Source organism: Giraffa tippelskirchi, chromosome 4 (genome assembly GCF_054371585.1).
Source record: "Giraffa tippelskirchi isolate mGirTip1 chromosome 4, T2T-mGirTip1v1.2.pri, whole genome shotgun sequence".
Lineage (NCBI taxonomy): Eukaryota > Metazoa > Chordata > Mammalia > Artiodactyla > Giraffidae > Giraffa > Giraffa tippelskirchi.
In genome coordinates, this window is record NC_137278.1 from 98502053 (window position 1) to 98517017 (window position 14965).

At 52.9% G+C, this 14965-nt stretch overlaps 1 protein-coding gene across 15 annotated transcripts in view; it reads left to right on the forward strand.

Moving 5' to 3' along the window:
* FAM178B (family with sequence similarity 178 member B) overlaps positions 1-14965 on the forward strand; it is a 106043-nt gene that overhangs the window by 13165 nt on the left and 77913 nt on the right. For 8 of the 15 annotated variants that reach the window (XM_081484596.1, XM_081484598.1, XM_081484600.1 and 5 more), the window contains one exon: positions 1875-1967. In XM_081484596.1, the coding sequence (XP_081340722.1) occupies positions 1875-1967 (93 nt within the window). Of the gene's footprint in view, positions 1-1874; positions 1968-7197; positions 7351-14965 lie in introns of all 15 variants that reach the window. The other 7 variants (XM_081484589.1, XM_081484593.1, XM_081484594.1 and 4 more) reach the window with 1 other exon arrangement.

Here is a 14965-nt window from a genome sequence, read left to right on the forward strand (position 1 = left end):
AGACTCTGCCTATCAATGCAGGAGACGCAAGAGACACAAGTTTAATCCTTGGGTTGGGAAGATCTCCTGGAATAGGAAATGGCAACCCGCTCCAGTATTCTTGCCTGGAGAATCCCATGGACAGAGGGGACCCCAAAGAGTCGGGACACAACTGAGTGGCTGAGCACACAGACACAGAGGGGACTGGAAAAGTGGCACCTAACTTAGCCTGAAGGTTAGGGCAGGATCCCCAGGGGGACCCTTGTCCTTGGACCGTGGAGGATTAGATTTGGGAGGGCAGTGGGAGTGACCACACATCTAAAGGCATGTAGGACAGATGATGCTGGGACTGGAATACTCTGTGTCAGAGTGTGGGGGCAGGCCAGAGCAGGAGCTGCAACCGAGATGTGAACTGGGGCCTCGTGAACACAAGGTCAAGTCACGGACGAATTTCAAGCAGGTCACAATGTGTTTTCCCATGCGTTTAAGAGAGATTGCCCAGGCAGCATTGTGGAGAATGGACAGGAAGTGTGAGAGGGAGGAATAGAGTGGTGATGAGCTGGCTCCCGTGGGACCTGTCGCCCTGGGTGGCTGGGGCCTGTGTTGGGAAGAGGAATTCAGAATTGGGTACCTGAGGTCCAAGGGCTGTCCACCTTTGGCTGGAAATCATCCAGCTAGCCCAGTCCAAGATGGCGGCTGGGCAGGAGACAAAACCTTTGAGAACTGAGGAGCTGTGGACAAAGCCAGGGTGAGCACTCAGAGGCCAGGGCCAGGGCTGGAGGGGCGGGGCTCCCAGGGCTCCTTTAACAGCAGAGGGAAGAAGAATGCAGAAGGTCAGAACGGGGACTGATGCCCGCTCGGGGTTTGTGTGTGGTCAGGGCAGAAGGTGAGGGAGCTGATTTCCTGCAAAATAATGGTCAGCTCACAGGGCCTGCAGTGGGGTTGGTTGAAGAGGGAGTTGAGGCACTCAGGGCTACGGGAAGAAACAGACTGAGGGGCAAGGCACTTGGAGGAGGGAAGGAGCCGGCCCTGGGGGGCTGCCACTTGGGGCCAGAGAGGCAGGCCCAGGGGAGCCGTGGGCACAGGGGCTGCTCCTGGTCAGGGTAGCTGGACCCAGGAGGAGCAGAAGGGCAAGGCCCAGGCCCCAGGGTGTTGTTGTTCAGTTGCTAAGTTGTGTCTGACCCTTTGTGACCCCATGAACTGCAGCACGCCAGGCTTCCCTGTCCTTCACTATCTCCCGGAGTTTGCTCCACCTCATGTCCACGGAGAAGGCAATGGCACCCCACTCCAGTACTCTTGCCTGGAAAATCCCATGGACGGAGGAGCCTGGTAGGCTGCAATCCATTGCATCGCTACGAGTCGGACACGACTGAGCGACTTCACTTTCACTTTTCACTTTTGTGCATTGGAGAAGGAAATGGCAACCCACTCCAGTGTTCTTGCCTGGAGAATCCCAGGGATGGTGGAGCCTGGTGGGCTGCCGTCTATGGGGTCGCACAGAGTCGGGCACGACTGAAGCGACTTAGCAGCAGCAGTAGCAGCAGCATGTCCATTGAGTTGGTGATGTCATCCAACCATCTCCTCCTCTGCTGCCCCCTTCTCCTCTTGCCCTCAATCTTTCCCAGCATCAGGGTCTTTTCCAATGAGTCAGCTCTTTACATTGAAGTTGTGTGGTGTAAATTGTCGTCTTTCAGGCAACGCAGGCCCTCTGCCCCACCCCCACCTCCATTGCTGGAATCTGAGTTTGAGAGCCTCTGTGCAGGGACAGGGCCCTGGGCTCCCTGGTCCCCGTGCCTGGGCCTGGCTGTGCACAGGGAGGCCCTTGTGGCCCTGTGACGGAGCGGGATGAACAGGCCCTGGGCTGACCTTGGTTGGCACCTCTCACCTCCTTGCAGGGAGCAGAAACAAGAGAAGCCACTTCTAGACTGTGCTGACCTCAAAGCCTGGGATCTTAATGAAGATGAAGTGCTGCTCACACCTGAGCACAGGTAAGGGGAGTGGGGACAGGTGGGGGGAGAGGGCACCCTCAGGAGGGAGGCTCTGCCCACTCAGGGCCCAGTCCACACACCCGCCTCTCCAGAGAGAGGATTTAAGTGCTGACCTGTCCTTCGTTTTGGACAGCTTCTTTCTTTTTCAATATTTATCTGTTTGGCTGTGCTGGGTCTTAGTTGCAGCCTACAGGATCTTTGATTTTTGTTGAGTCATGCAACCCACTCCAGTCTGCTTACCTGGGAAATTCTGTGGACAGAGGAAGTCACAAAAGAGTTGGACACGACTGAGTGCAACTGAGCACACACACAGGCCCTTGGGATCTAGTTCCCTGACGAGGGATTGAGCCTGGGCACCCCCTACATTGGGAGCATGGAGTCTTAGCCACTGGACCACCAGGAAATTCCCTGGACCGTTTCAACCAGCGGTTTGTGTGCCGCTGATGAGTTCTCAAGCTGCCTCCTTCTCGTAATCCCATATCCGTTCATTGATTTGAGAAATATTTATTCTCCCATTGTGTGTTGGGGTCTAGTGTGGGCCTTTGAGGACACACAGGTCTAAAACATGGCCTGTTCTTCCCTGACTGTCTGCCCAAACTCATGGGACCATATCTCAAGCCACAGTCTAAAACAACACTGCTTTTGAATGAGAGAATACAGCCATGTGACACCTTTGTCTTCCTCTGTGTGGGGAAGGGAAGTGGCTTCTGTCAGAGGTATCATCTGGGCTGGACTCTCCTGGCCTATTGGCTAGAACCAGGGCTGGATTCCATGGAGATGCCCGAGGACCACAGTTGAATCCATCTTCAGGGCACTTGGTTTTCCATTCATCCATTTGTCTGTCTGTCTCTCCATTTGTCCGTCTATCCAACAAGCATCTATTGTGTGCCAACTTTGCATCAGGCTCTGTAGAGATGGTGAAGGACAGGGAAGCCTGGCGTGCTGCAGTCCATGGGATCACAAAGAGTCAGACACGACTTAGCGACTGAACAGTAGCTGTGCAGACTCTGGGACCCAACAGGAACAGAGCCAGACCGAGGTCTCTGCCCTCGTGCTGCTTGGGGTCAGGGCCGGAGACCAACAGCGCAGTGGTGAATGCAGGAAGCTGGTGACCAGTGCTAATGAGAAAGGAGACAGTGGGAGCCAGTGGTGTTGGGGGTGCTGTGAGATTTGGACGACAGGTCAGGGACTCCGAGAGCAGATGAGTTTTCAGCAGAGTCCTGGAGATGGCGAGGGGTGGCCCTAGGAGGGCCTTGCCATGGGAACAGTGAGAAGGGGGCGGAGGTGGGGAGTGGAGGTCGGGGGGCTGCATGAAGCTGGTTGCCACTCATCTGAGCAGGGTCTTCTGTTGCTGTGTCCATGGTAGACTGGTGGGGCACGGGGGAAGTCGGGCAAAGGGGGCCACGGTAGTAATCCAAGAGAAGTGAGGACGGGTGAGGAGGAGGAGGCAAGTTCTGGGTAGACTTTCAAGGTAGAACTGACAGGGTTTGCTGACTAGCTGGATGGAGGCTGTGGGAGAAAGAGAGGAATCAGAGTGGACCCCATGAATTGAGGCCTGAGCAGACGGATGGTCGGGGTGGACTCTAATCGAGGAGGGCTGAGTGACGCAGGCTGGGGGTGGTGGCAGGCACAGGAACAAGTGTCCACTTGTGGGACCCCTGGGGCAAAACCAAGACAAGGACCTCCTTGTCTGGAGAGGCCAGCTTGGGAATCACCATGTATAGGTGACATTTAAAACTGCAAAACCAGATGAGATCACCAGAGAAGACAGTATAGAGAGAACGGGCCCGAGGGCGCAGCCTGAAGGTCACGGTGACCTTGACAGGAGCAGCTCCGGTAGGTGACTAGGTGACTAGGGGCGAGCCTGCCTGGACTAGGTTCAGAGGAGACCGAGAGGGGAGGGTGAAGGAGGAAATTGGGCGGCAGCTGAGGGGGAAAGTGGAGCCAGGACAGATCTTTCTGTCTGTCTGTCTGCCTGCCTTCCTTTCCATTCTTCCTTCCCTCTCTCCTTCTTCCCCTCCCTCCATCAGGAGCCGCGTGCCCCCATGTGACCCAGGGGCAGGCTGGTCCACACTCCCTGGACTGTCTGCCTGTCCAGGCTTCGCCTTCTCTGTGCGTCCGGGTGACGTTATTCAGGCCTCAGCTGGGCAGTCTGGTTGAAATGCCCACACTGAGTCAGCATCTTGTGTCCACCCACACACACAGACTCCCCGGGGGCCCCCTCTCTCAGGACCCCCATAAGGTTCCTCCTCAGATCGGGACTCAGCAGGCTGTCTGTAAAGCTTGTGAACTGTAAGGACTTCCTTCCACCTCTGAGGGCCTTTACAGCCTGCTTGGCTGTGCTGCTTGGTAGCAATGGTGAGCTTGCTTGTGTGGCAATGAAAGCCTCATTTATTGAAATGGGCAGGGGGAGGCCACTACTGCTGACCCTTGGCCTGGATTAGGGATATCTGCCTCCTAACTGGTGGCTCAGTGGTCAAGAATCCACCTGCCAATGCAGGAGAACTGGGTTGGATCCCTGGGTCGGGAAGATCCCCTGGAGAAGGAAATGGCAACCCAGTCCAGTATTCTTGCCTGGAGAATTCCATGGACAGAGGAGCCTAGCAGGCTACAGTCCATGGGGTCACAGAGAGTCAGACTAAAGAACTAAACAGCAGCAGCAGCAGCCTTGTAGCTGGTCCCAGTTTCCACATGCTGCCCAGAGGCAGGGAAAGGGTGTCTGACAGTCACACGGTGACTCCTGGCAGATGGAATCAGCAGGTTTGGGCCAGAGGCCTTGGTGGCATCATGAGTAATGAAGCAATTTTCTCTCTCTGTCAGGGCTGGGGATTCGCTTCCCAGGGTCCCCACTCACTGGACGGAGAGCCTTGGAAGTAAATGGTTTAAGACATGTCTGTAGCCTGGATAATCTCCCTAGCTCTTTCCCTTTCTCCCAAGTGCATCCAGGATTTTGGAAGTTGTGGCCTGGATGCTTTTAAAATTCCCCACAGAAAGGGAGTTAACCTGGGCAGCTGGTGCCCCAGGCTTTGAAATTGCTGATAATCCTCTGTGCACGTGCCCTTTTCAAGTGGTACTCTGAGACAGCCTCTTCTGACAACAGCTACTTTGAGGTGGTTGTTTTGATGTGCAATCATTTTGATGGGTCAGTTCGGTTCTCTGCTTCAAAGAAAATTACTCACTGATGTACAAAGCCCGGCAGCCTCTTCCATCCCTGAGTGGGGCCAGGGGTGGGTGGGAGGTGCCATGCAGGAGTACAGGTCCAGAAGGGTTGAGGCCCAGGCTGGGGGGCTGGCCCCCATCTGGCAGACAGGTCGCCTGTGACCAGGAGTCACGTAACCCCCTACCCTTGCCCGGCAGAGAAAGGCCCCCAGTCATCCTGAGCCAATCAGCTGCTCCTGCTCCAAGGATAGCCTGTGTCTTGAACAGACAACATCCTCCATTCTCTAGTCCTTAAAGTTAAAAGCCCTTATTTGTGTACCAGTGCCAGGGAGGGGAGGATATTTATACCATAGCATCAGCCTTTATGCTCACTTCTGGGCTGCACAGGAAGTCCTCAATTAGAGTCATCTCAGAGCTCTTAACAATGCACATACATTGTATTTAATATCACAAAACTCCTTTTGAGCGATGGCTTGGGGTCAGGAGCCGAGAGCTTTTTACAGATGAATCTGGTTCTTACAGACTTTTAATAATCTGTACTTTTTCTAAAATTATAAAAGCAACCCAGGAAGCCGTTGTTGTTGTTCTGTCACTTGGTCGTGTTCAACTCTTTGAGGACATAGGAAGCCGTAGATACTCAAAAACTCAAACGGCAAATAAATTAACAAAACAGAAAATTGTTGTACCATTTGTATGGTGGTTTGCTGAGGCTGTTTCCGAAGTCTGCAAGATCCGAACCTGTCTGGTTTTCCGATGTCATTCCCATCTGTTGTGCCATTTCATCCTTAGGATGACCTTCCTTACCTTGGGTCACTTGGCCAGATAGTGACAGGTTTCCTCTGGCAGCTGGTGGGCCCCCAGCTCACCTGGTCTACCTCCGGCGCTGGCTGCTGGGTCCCAGATACTCACAGGAGCCCCTGGCCGTGTCCCCTCCCTGTTTACTGTCTCAGGGCCCAGCTGGCAACCTGGGTACCGGCCTTCCTCTGATGAGAAGAAGGGGTGCAGTGGCTGTGGCTTGCTTTATTTTGTTATTATTACTGTTGAGTGTATGTTATGTTAGTGCAAAATCAAGCCAAACACTGTTGTTTGAAGTAAACAGGAAATGTCTCCCCTTCCTTCCCCTCCCCTATCCTGTTCCCTCAGGATGACCCTGGTCCATGGTTGGGTGTGTCAGATGTGTGCAGGCTGTTGTGTGTGTCTAAGAACATGTGTCCATGTCTGTTTACCTGCACAACACACACACACACACTCTTCCTGTTCTGTGGCTTGCTGTGTTCACCCATCGCGTTCTGTGTAAGGGAGACGCTTCCATCTGGCATGGTGCTGCAGCTGGCCTCATTCTGAGGAACACTGTTTACCTCCTCCCTTAGACACATCCCCAATGAGCTGGGATGTGTCCCCTCTTCTTCTGCCTACTGCTTCCCTATCCATGGGACCTAGCTCTGGTTCACTAAATGACTCTTAGAGCAGGGCGGGCCTGCGCCTCTGCATTTCACAGGCTCCCTAGGGAGTCCTCCTGCTCACAAGGCCTTGAGGATGCTGTTCAGAGAAGGAACCCTGGCTCCCTCATCGGACCCTCCCTGACCTGCTGCACCCACCCGAGGCTTCTCTCCCAGGCCTCTCCCAGCACCGTGTGGCTGCTATGGGGCTGGTCCACTCGCTGGAGGGCCTCGCTGTGATCCCTTTACACTTGTCCTGGCCAAACATGGACAGCCCACACCTGCCTCAGCCTTGAGCACCTGGCACCTGCGGTCGTGGGCACTTAGTGGACGTTTGACTAGAGCCCACGAGTAGGGCAGGATTTGGGACCAGGACTTCCAGCTCCTGCACTAAGGCCCTGAGAGAGGGGTTGGGGTCCAACAGGGAGGGAGTGGGAGAGGAGAGAGCCCCTTTGTCTACATCTGGTGGGCTCTCCCTCCATCAGCAGGTGGCGCTGTGCCCCCAGTCTGGTTCCCACCGGGTGGGGGCTGCAGGGACAGGGCAGCCATCTGGCCTTCCCTGGCCTCCCTCCAGTCTACAGACAAGGTGCGCCTGCTGATGCCCAGCTCTCCTCTGCCCCTTGATTTGCCAGGAAGCTGGTGGAGAGGTTCTCCGTGCCACTGCAGGTCATCCCAGTAGTGCATCCGGGCGAGACTGTGTTTCTCCCCAGGCGCCACCCCATGCCCTGCATCCTGGACAGTTCACACCTGAAGCCACGGAGCCCCCTGGAAAAGCTGTTCCTCAGGTAAACATGCGTGCGCCTTGACCAGGCCCCTCCCTCAAGGAACTCAGTGGCGAGGACCACCCCAGAGGAGGCAGTCAGAGGTTGCGTTTGCCAGTGTGGGTATGTCAGCCTTTAGGGAAACATGCAGTACACACATGTCTACTTATGGTATTTTCTTCACTAATTTAGATGTATATCCTTTACAGAATCTTACACTGTAGCAGATATTCGACATCTGTTATGTGCTGCCTTTTCCTCCCCCATGACCCAGTTGCATGGTCAGACTCATCACACATGCCTTTGAGGTTATGTCTCCATCAACACTGGAGCCCCTTTCCTGGCTGTCCAGCAGTTTCCCAGAGCTTGTCATCCCCTCCTCTCTTCCTCCTGGAAAGTCTGTCCCCGGCCGCAAGTACAACTCAGCGTAACATCAGGACAGCTGCCTTGGTCCTCTTCTCGGTGGAACTTGTTCACAGTCATTATCACATAACCCCTGACTATGTTTGATTTTTTTAGGGGATTTTTGAAAACTTTACCACAATAAGATAAAACTCTTGCGATTGTGAGTTCACATGTCTAACAATAAGAGCAAGAAAGCCTGCAGGATTCAGTCCATCGGCCTCCACTGCGGGCTGGTGCCCTGCTGGGCCCCGGCCACTTGGGAGATGAAGGTGAGACCACCTGACCACTCCCCACCAGCCCATAAGGCACGTGGAGGTTAGGGACACGTTAGGACTTGAACGCAAGAACCTTGTTCCCTTTTCCGGCTAGCCCATCTTATTTTATAACAGAAAAATAACGGTGCTTTGATGTGTTTCCTTTAAAGCTTTTTATCATGGAAAGTTTCAAACACACATAAAAGTAAAGGGTACCTATGTATCCTACCAGTCAACATCAGTTACTGACTCGGAGCCAGTCTTGGTTCTTCTGTACACCTGCCAACTCACACTGCCCCTCAAGATCATTTTTAAGCAAGTCCCAGACACATACAATTTAATCCTTTAAGTCCTTCAATCTGGGTCTCTAAAATACTATCTTTAGACATAACTTCAATACATTATTACACTTAAAGAATATAGGCATGTCTTAATATCATTAATACCGATCAGCATTCAGATTTCTGTGATTGCTTAGAAGTTTTTTTTGTATGTTGTTGAAATAAGAATCTAAATATAAGGCCCAAATGTTGCAATTAGACCAAGTAATGTTAATGTTGAAATTATACCTCGCATGTCATTGATGCCTGACATACTTAACCATTTTCTTCATTTTTTTCGACATGCAGGTGGTTTCCAACTTTCCCCCCATAGTAAACAGTGTGGTAGACAATGTCTTTATACAAAAACATTTGTCAGCAGTTCTGGAATAGATCTCTGGATGTGATGTGAGATGACTGGGTCTTAGGGTATGAACATTGGTAAAATTTCCCATTGCCAAATTGAAAATATATCTAGGGATTTCCCTGGTGGTCCAGTGGCTAAGACTCCAAGCTCTCAATGCAGGGGGCCCTGGGGTTGATCCCCAGTCAGGGAACTGGATCCCACACGTTGCAACTAAAGATCCTGCAGGCCACAACTAAAGCCCAGGGCAGCCAAATAAATAAAGATTTTTTAAAAAGCAAATATATCTCATAAAGAGATGATGAAAAGGGGGCAGGGGAAGACATGAAGGAAAAGAAGACAGATAGTAGAGCCAGAGGAAGCACAGGGACAGAGAAGCGGCTGGACAGGGAGGAGATAGAGGGGAGAGGCAGGTGGCTTCCTGAGCTGTTTCTCCTCGGGATTTGGGGCCGACAGCAGATTTTATGTCCCGGGCTGGATGGCGGGCAGGAAGTGTTCGACAGAGGAGATGGCCTGTGGAGTGGTGGCCTGAGATCAGAGCAGCTGTGCCAAATGGGGCCAGGTGGCCGGCCAGCCTCCTGGAACGAAGAGTCCAGACCCTCCTCCCTCAACTTTGCTAACGAAGCAGAGCGGAGATGGGGCCTGGGGCCAGGAATGTCCATGCCCTGCCTGAGGCCAGGTCAGGGGATGCCTGCCAGGCGCTGGGGAAGGGCCACTTCCTGGAGGTCACCCTTTAACCTGCGGGTCATCCTTTATTTCCTGTTTGTGCCAAAGACCTCAAGTCGAGACAGAAAGTAGGAATTACTAGCCGTTCAATAATTAGTGCATTGTGAGCAGCCGGAAACGTGAGGATGGAGGAAGAAGAAAATGTTACTTCATCTTTCAAAGAGCAATATGGTTGAGTTTCTCACTCTTCAGAAAGTGAATCGCACTTTGTGAGATTTCAGGTGACTTTTAGTCTCCTCATTAGACTCCTCTGTATTTTCACACTTTCTGTAATCATTAGTGGTTTGGGGGGAGAATGAATACAGTTTTTAAAAATCACTTCTTGGGCTTGCATGGTGGCTCAGTGGTAAAAATCTGCCTACCAATGCAGGGGACGCAGGTTCGATCCCTGGAAGATCCCCTGGAGAAGGAAATGGCTACCCATTCCAGTATTCTCGCCTGGGAAATCCCATGGACAGAGGACATGGGTTTGCAAAGAGTCGGACATGACTTAGCACTGAACGAACAAAAGGTATACAAAAGTAAAAAATCACTTCTTGAAGTAGATTCACCTCTGCTTGCTGTCTGGTGAAGAGGGATGTTATCTTTCTTTCCGCTGTACAAAGTGGGAAATGTTGGCACAGATTAAGCCAGCAGTTCATCTCAGAGCAAGAGCAGGCGGTCTCGGTGTCTAACCCAGGCCTGGTCCTCCTGGGTTGGACCTAACACAGGTTTACATGCGCCTCTCCTACCTGAGTAGAGGAGTACGTCAAGGCTGTATATTGTCACCCTGCTTATTTAACTTATATGCAGAGTACATCATGAGAAATGCTGGGCTGGAAGAAGCACAAGCTGGAATCAAGATTGCCGGGAGAAATATCAATAACCCCAGATATGCAGATGACACCACCCTTGTGGCAGAAAGTGAAGAAGAACTAAAGAGCCTCTTGATGAAAATGAAAGAGGAGAGTCAAAAAGTTGGCTTCAAGCTCAACATTCAGAAAACTAACATCATGGCATCCAGTCCCATCACTTCATGGCAAATAGATGGGGAAACAGTGGAAACAGTGGCTGACTTTATTTTTCTGGACTCCAAAATCACTGCAGATGGTGATTGCAGCCATGAAATTAAAAGACGCTTACTCCTTGGAAGGAAAGTTATGACCAAACTAGACAGCATATTAAAAAGCAGAGACATTACTTTGTCAACAAAGGTCCGTCTAGTCAAGGCTATGGTTTTTCCAGTAGTCATGTATGGATGTGAGAGTTGGACTCTAAAGAAAGCTGAGCACCGAAGAATTGATGCTTTTTTGAACTGTGGTGTTGGAGAAGACTCTTGAGAGTCCCTTGGACTGCAAGGAGATGCAACCAGTCCATCCTAAAGGAGATCAGTCCTGGGTGTTCATTGGAAGAACTGATGTTGAAGCTGAAACGCCAATACTTTGGCCACCTGATGCGAAGAACTGACTCATTTGAAAAGACCCTGATGCTGGGAAAGATTGAGGGCAGGAGGAGAAGGGGACAACAGAGGATGAGATGGCTGGATGGCATCGCCGATTCGATGAACATGGGTTTGGGTGGACTCCGGGAGTTGGTGATGGACAGGGAGGCCTGGCGTGCTGTAGTTCATGGGGTCGCAAAGAGTCGGACATGACTGAGCGACTGAACTGAACTGAACTCCTCCCTGCACTGCAGCTATAGGACCTGAGGTGGCCTGGACCGTCCTCTCTCATTTGTCACCCGCTGGACGTGTGACCTCAGGTTGCTTCCCCAGGACCAAAGTCACATGCTGCTGTGACAGAAGCTGGTACGGGGCCGGGGAGGGGGGGGAGAGGAGGAGCGGGGAGGAGGAGGGAGGCTGAACTCTTTCTTCCTCCCCTGACAGCAGTTCAGCGGGAAGTCCAAGCCTCGTGACTTGGACTGGGGCCTATGCCCCAGGGCAGCTCTAAGACAGGAACCAGCGCCTCGGGGGTGGAGCTTGCCCGCTGAAGCGCCCTGGGTCCTCCCTGTTCCCCACCCTCCCCCCAGTGTGTGTGGGAGTGTCAGGACCCACGTTTGTCCTCTGGGTGCACCTGCCGTTTGCAGTTTGTTCTCAGGACCCCTGAAGTGCCCGTGGGGACCTTCCTTGGCAATGGCTTCAGCAGGCCGGGGAGGGACGGGTCCCAGTTCAGTGATGTAAATGGTGCTCAGGCATCAGACCTCCCTGAGGTCCAGGCCCCAGCTCCTGTTTTGCCAAGACCTCCTCCTGGTCTTCCTGGTAGGCAGGGGAAGACCGAGTGAAATAAATCCAGCAGTCCCACAGCAGGGGCAGCATTCAGCCGCCCCCCCTGCCTGCTCCTGCCCCCAAAACCCAGAGCAAGTGGGAGTGGCCCTCCAGGCAGTTGCTAGGATCCCCGGGCTTTGGACCAGAGTGGCACTCATTGATTTTTTTTTTTAAGCAGTCTTTTTTTTTTTTTTTAATCTTTTTTACAAAATTATTTGTTTATTTCTGGCTGTGCGGGTCTCCGTTGCTGCACTCAGTCTTTCTCTAGTTGTGGCGCTCAGCCTTCTGTATGCAGAGGTTTCTCTTGTTGGGGAGCACAGCGCTCAGTAGTTGTGGCGCCCGGGCTTAGCTGCCCCGTGGCACATGGCATCTTCCTGGACCAGAGATCGAACCCGTGTCCCCTGCATTGGCAGGTGGATTCTTAACCACTGGACCACCAGGGAAGCCCTCCGCTCCCTGATCTTTAAACAAAGGAAGGAAAAAGCAGAGGGCTAGGACCATTATTGGTGGCTCTTCTCCCTCGGCGTTTCACTTAAGCTTTCATCTTAGTAGCCTGGCAAAGGTGCAGAAACTGATACCCTATAAATAACGACGCTCGGTGTTTATCCTTCTGCCATCACTTGGGATTCCCGAGGCATTTAGAGACTTTGCCCCCTGGGACTGCTGCCCGTAAACTAGACCAGAGATGGGGGCTGGGAGATCCTGACTTGGGCCTTATCAGGAACACACAGTCCAAGCAGAAGATCAGAGTTCCACCAGCAGCCCAGCATGCTGACTGAGGCTGGGGCCTTTGTTCTGTCTGACTCCCCCTTCTTGCTGATCCCCTCAACCCCGCACCCTGTTTTCCTTCCTTCTTTTCCCATTGCCCTGTGTCCATGCCACCAAGGCTGGGGATTAGCGCATTCTGACCGTGGCCACTCCTTGTTGGGGTGGGGACCTCCCCTCCCTGGATCCTCAGGGCTGGCAGCTGGGGCTTCACGCCCAGCTGGGCCTGAGTGGCATCTGCCTCCAAGAGGAGGCTCTGCTCATCCCTGCTCACCCCATGGCATTCTGACATTCTCAGGATAACTTCCAACCTTGGCATTGGCTTTGCCACAGGCACGGGCGCCCACTAGGACCCAGTGTCCGCATTCTCAGTTTGTGAACCTGCCAAGGAATTTTATAAATCTAACATCAGTGGATTCCGTAGCCCGCTCACCTTCTCCCCCCAGGGCCTCCCCACTTGCAGACCCTCCTCCCCCCTCAGATCAGGGTGGTGTCTGCCTGCCAGGCCCCTCCCTGCCCTTCCACCAAGCAGGAGGTTCCTCCTGCCATCTCTCTGTCCTTCCCCTGAAGGGTGGCAGGGCCCGCGGTTCAGCCAAGGCAAGGCAGCAATGCCCTTTCACTGAGCACACTCACAGGAGATTCCTCGCATCTCATCGAGCTGAATTCTTTGACAGCCATTCACTTGCAGGCCTAGCTGGACCATGCCCTTCACTGCCTATCTCTGACCCCTGGTCCTGCACACCAGGCCTAACTCAGCAGCAGTGAGCCCTGAGGCAGACTGATCCTTCCCCTGGCAGAAACTGCACTGCAAAATGTGTAGCAGAAGGGAGACATCGTCAACCAAGAGGCATCTCTTCCTCTGAGCAGCAGTTGGAAATGTGTTGATCTGAGCCGACAGGGGCTTGTAGAATCCATTCTCCTACAGAGAAGCTGGCGGGTGCCTCCTGAGCAGAATGCCAGAGCCAGCGTCTTCTTGGAGTCCCTGGAGCGCCGGCCTCCTTCCACATGGCCCCCAGCCAGGCCCTGCCAATCTGTGAGGTCCTCCAGACGTGGCTGGCTTGGCTATTGTCTGCGTTTGAGAGGCTGCGCATGAACCACACAGGCATCGCTGGGGTCAGCCCATGAAAGTGGCTGTGTGACTGAGCACGTGGGGCAGAAGTGGCGTGTGCCAGCAGCCCTGGGGTACACACGTGTTTGTATGTACAAATAAAGGTCTGTTTTAGAACGGTCAGCTTCACACACACAGGAACAAAGCTGCTTTCTCCTCTGAACTTAAATGATTTGTTGGGCGGGGGGAGAAAAAGTACACAATTTGTAAATTGCCTGGATATACTCAAAGAGACAGCAACTTGGCTTGGAGGAGCATCTTTGTTTTGGAGCATTCTGTTCCTGGCAGATTAAAATATGATGTCCTTTTTAAAAATGAGGAGGAGGAGGGTGGGCTGACCGAGGAAATTTCTATCTAGAGTCATGACTTTAAATGCCATCCGAAATGTTTTTGCCTGGATTTGGTCGTTAAAAAAAGAAGAATGGACATGAAGTTAACGGTTTCATTTATCTGGAATCTTTATTAATTGCCTTTAGGACATTATCTAGAAAGAGAGCAAAGAGGCATTCACCAGACTCAGAGAGAGTATTAGGCAGTGGTTGTTCAGTTGCTAAGTTGTGTCGGACTCCGTGACTCCATGGACTTCACCATGCCAGTCCTCCCTGTCCTCCAGGGAGGATCCTACCCCAAACCCAACTTCCGCAGAATGCCAGGAGTACAGGAGGGGGGTGAAGTCCAGCACCTTCCACCAGAGGCCCTAAAATCACACGAAATACATCAACTCCTCGTCCAGGGATCTGGGGTCCTATGGGTCCAGATGATCTCCTAGGATGACAGTGTGCTCAAAGTAGGGCTCCTCCCCACACCAGCAGCTCAGGGCAGAAGGGTGAGGCCTGACAGCCTGCCATGAAATTACGGCTCCAGAAGCCCGGGGGTCCCCTCCCCCCGTCAGGACCCTTGCTGTTCACATGGTTTCCCGAGACTCCTCTGCCACCCTCAGTTATTACTTCCTTCCCCAGATCTCCCTGTCCTGGGCCCCTGTCTGTTCTTTTCCCTTCTTCTCAGGTGTCCCCTTTGTTTTGGAAAAACACAAGATTCGGCAGACATGCCCTGTGTAACCGGACCCAGACACCGGGCCCACGCAGGCCTGGCGGGTAATCCTGTCCTCTGGCTGTAGCCGGGCTAAGAGGCAAGGCTCCTGGGCACACTCCTCATCACAACCCAGACCCTTCTCAAAACTGGTCAGCACCTCAGTTTCCCCCTCTATCACGCCGGAAAAACAAACTGTACTCCCCAGTCCTGTGTGCAAAACACTGAGAGGGGAATTTCCCTGGCGCTCCAGTGGTGAGGACTCAGCACTTCCACTGCCAGGCACTCGGGTTTGAGCCCTAGCGGGGAAACTAAGATGCCACAAGACTGGTGAGGCGAGACCAAAAAAAAAAGCAAACGACATTGTGAGACTTGTTTGTGGACAGCAGATGATTCTGAAGGGCGCTGTGGGTTGGTTTCCGTTCC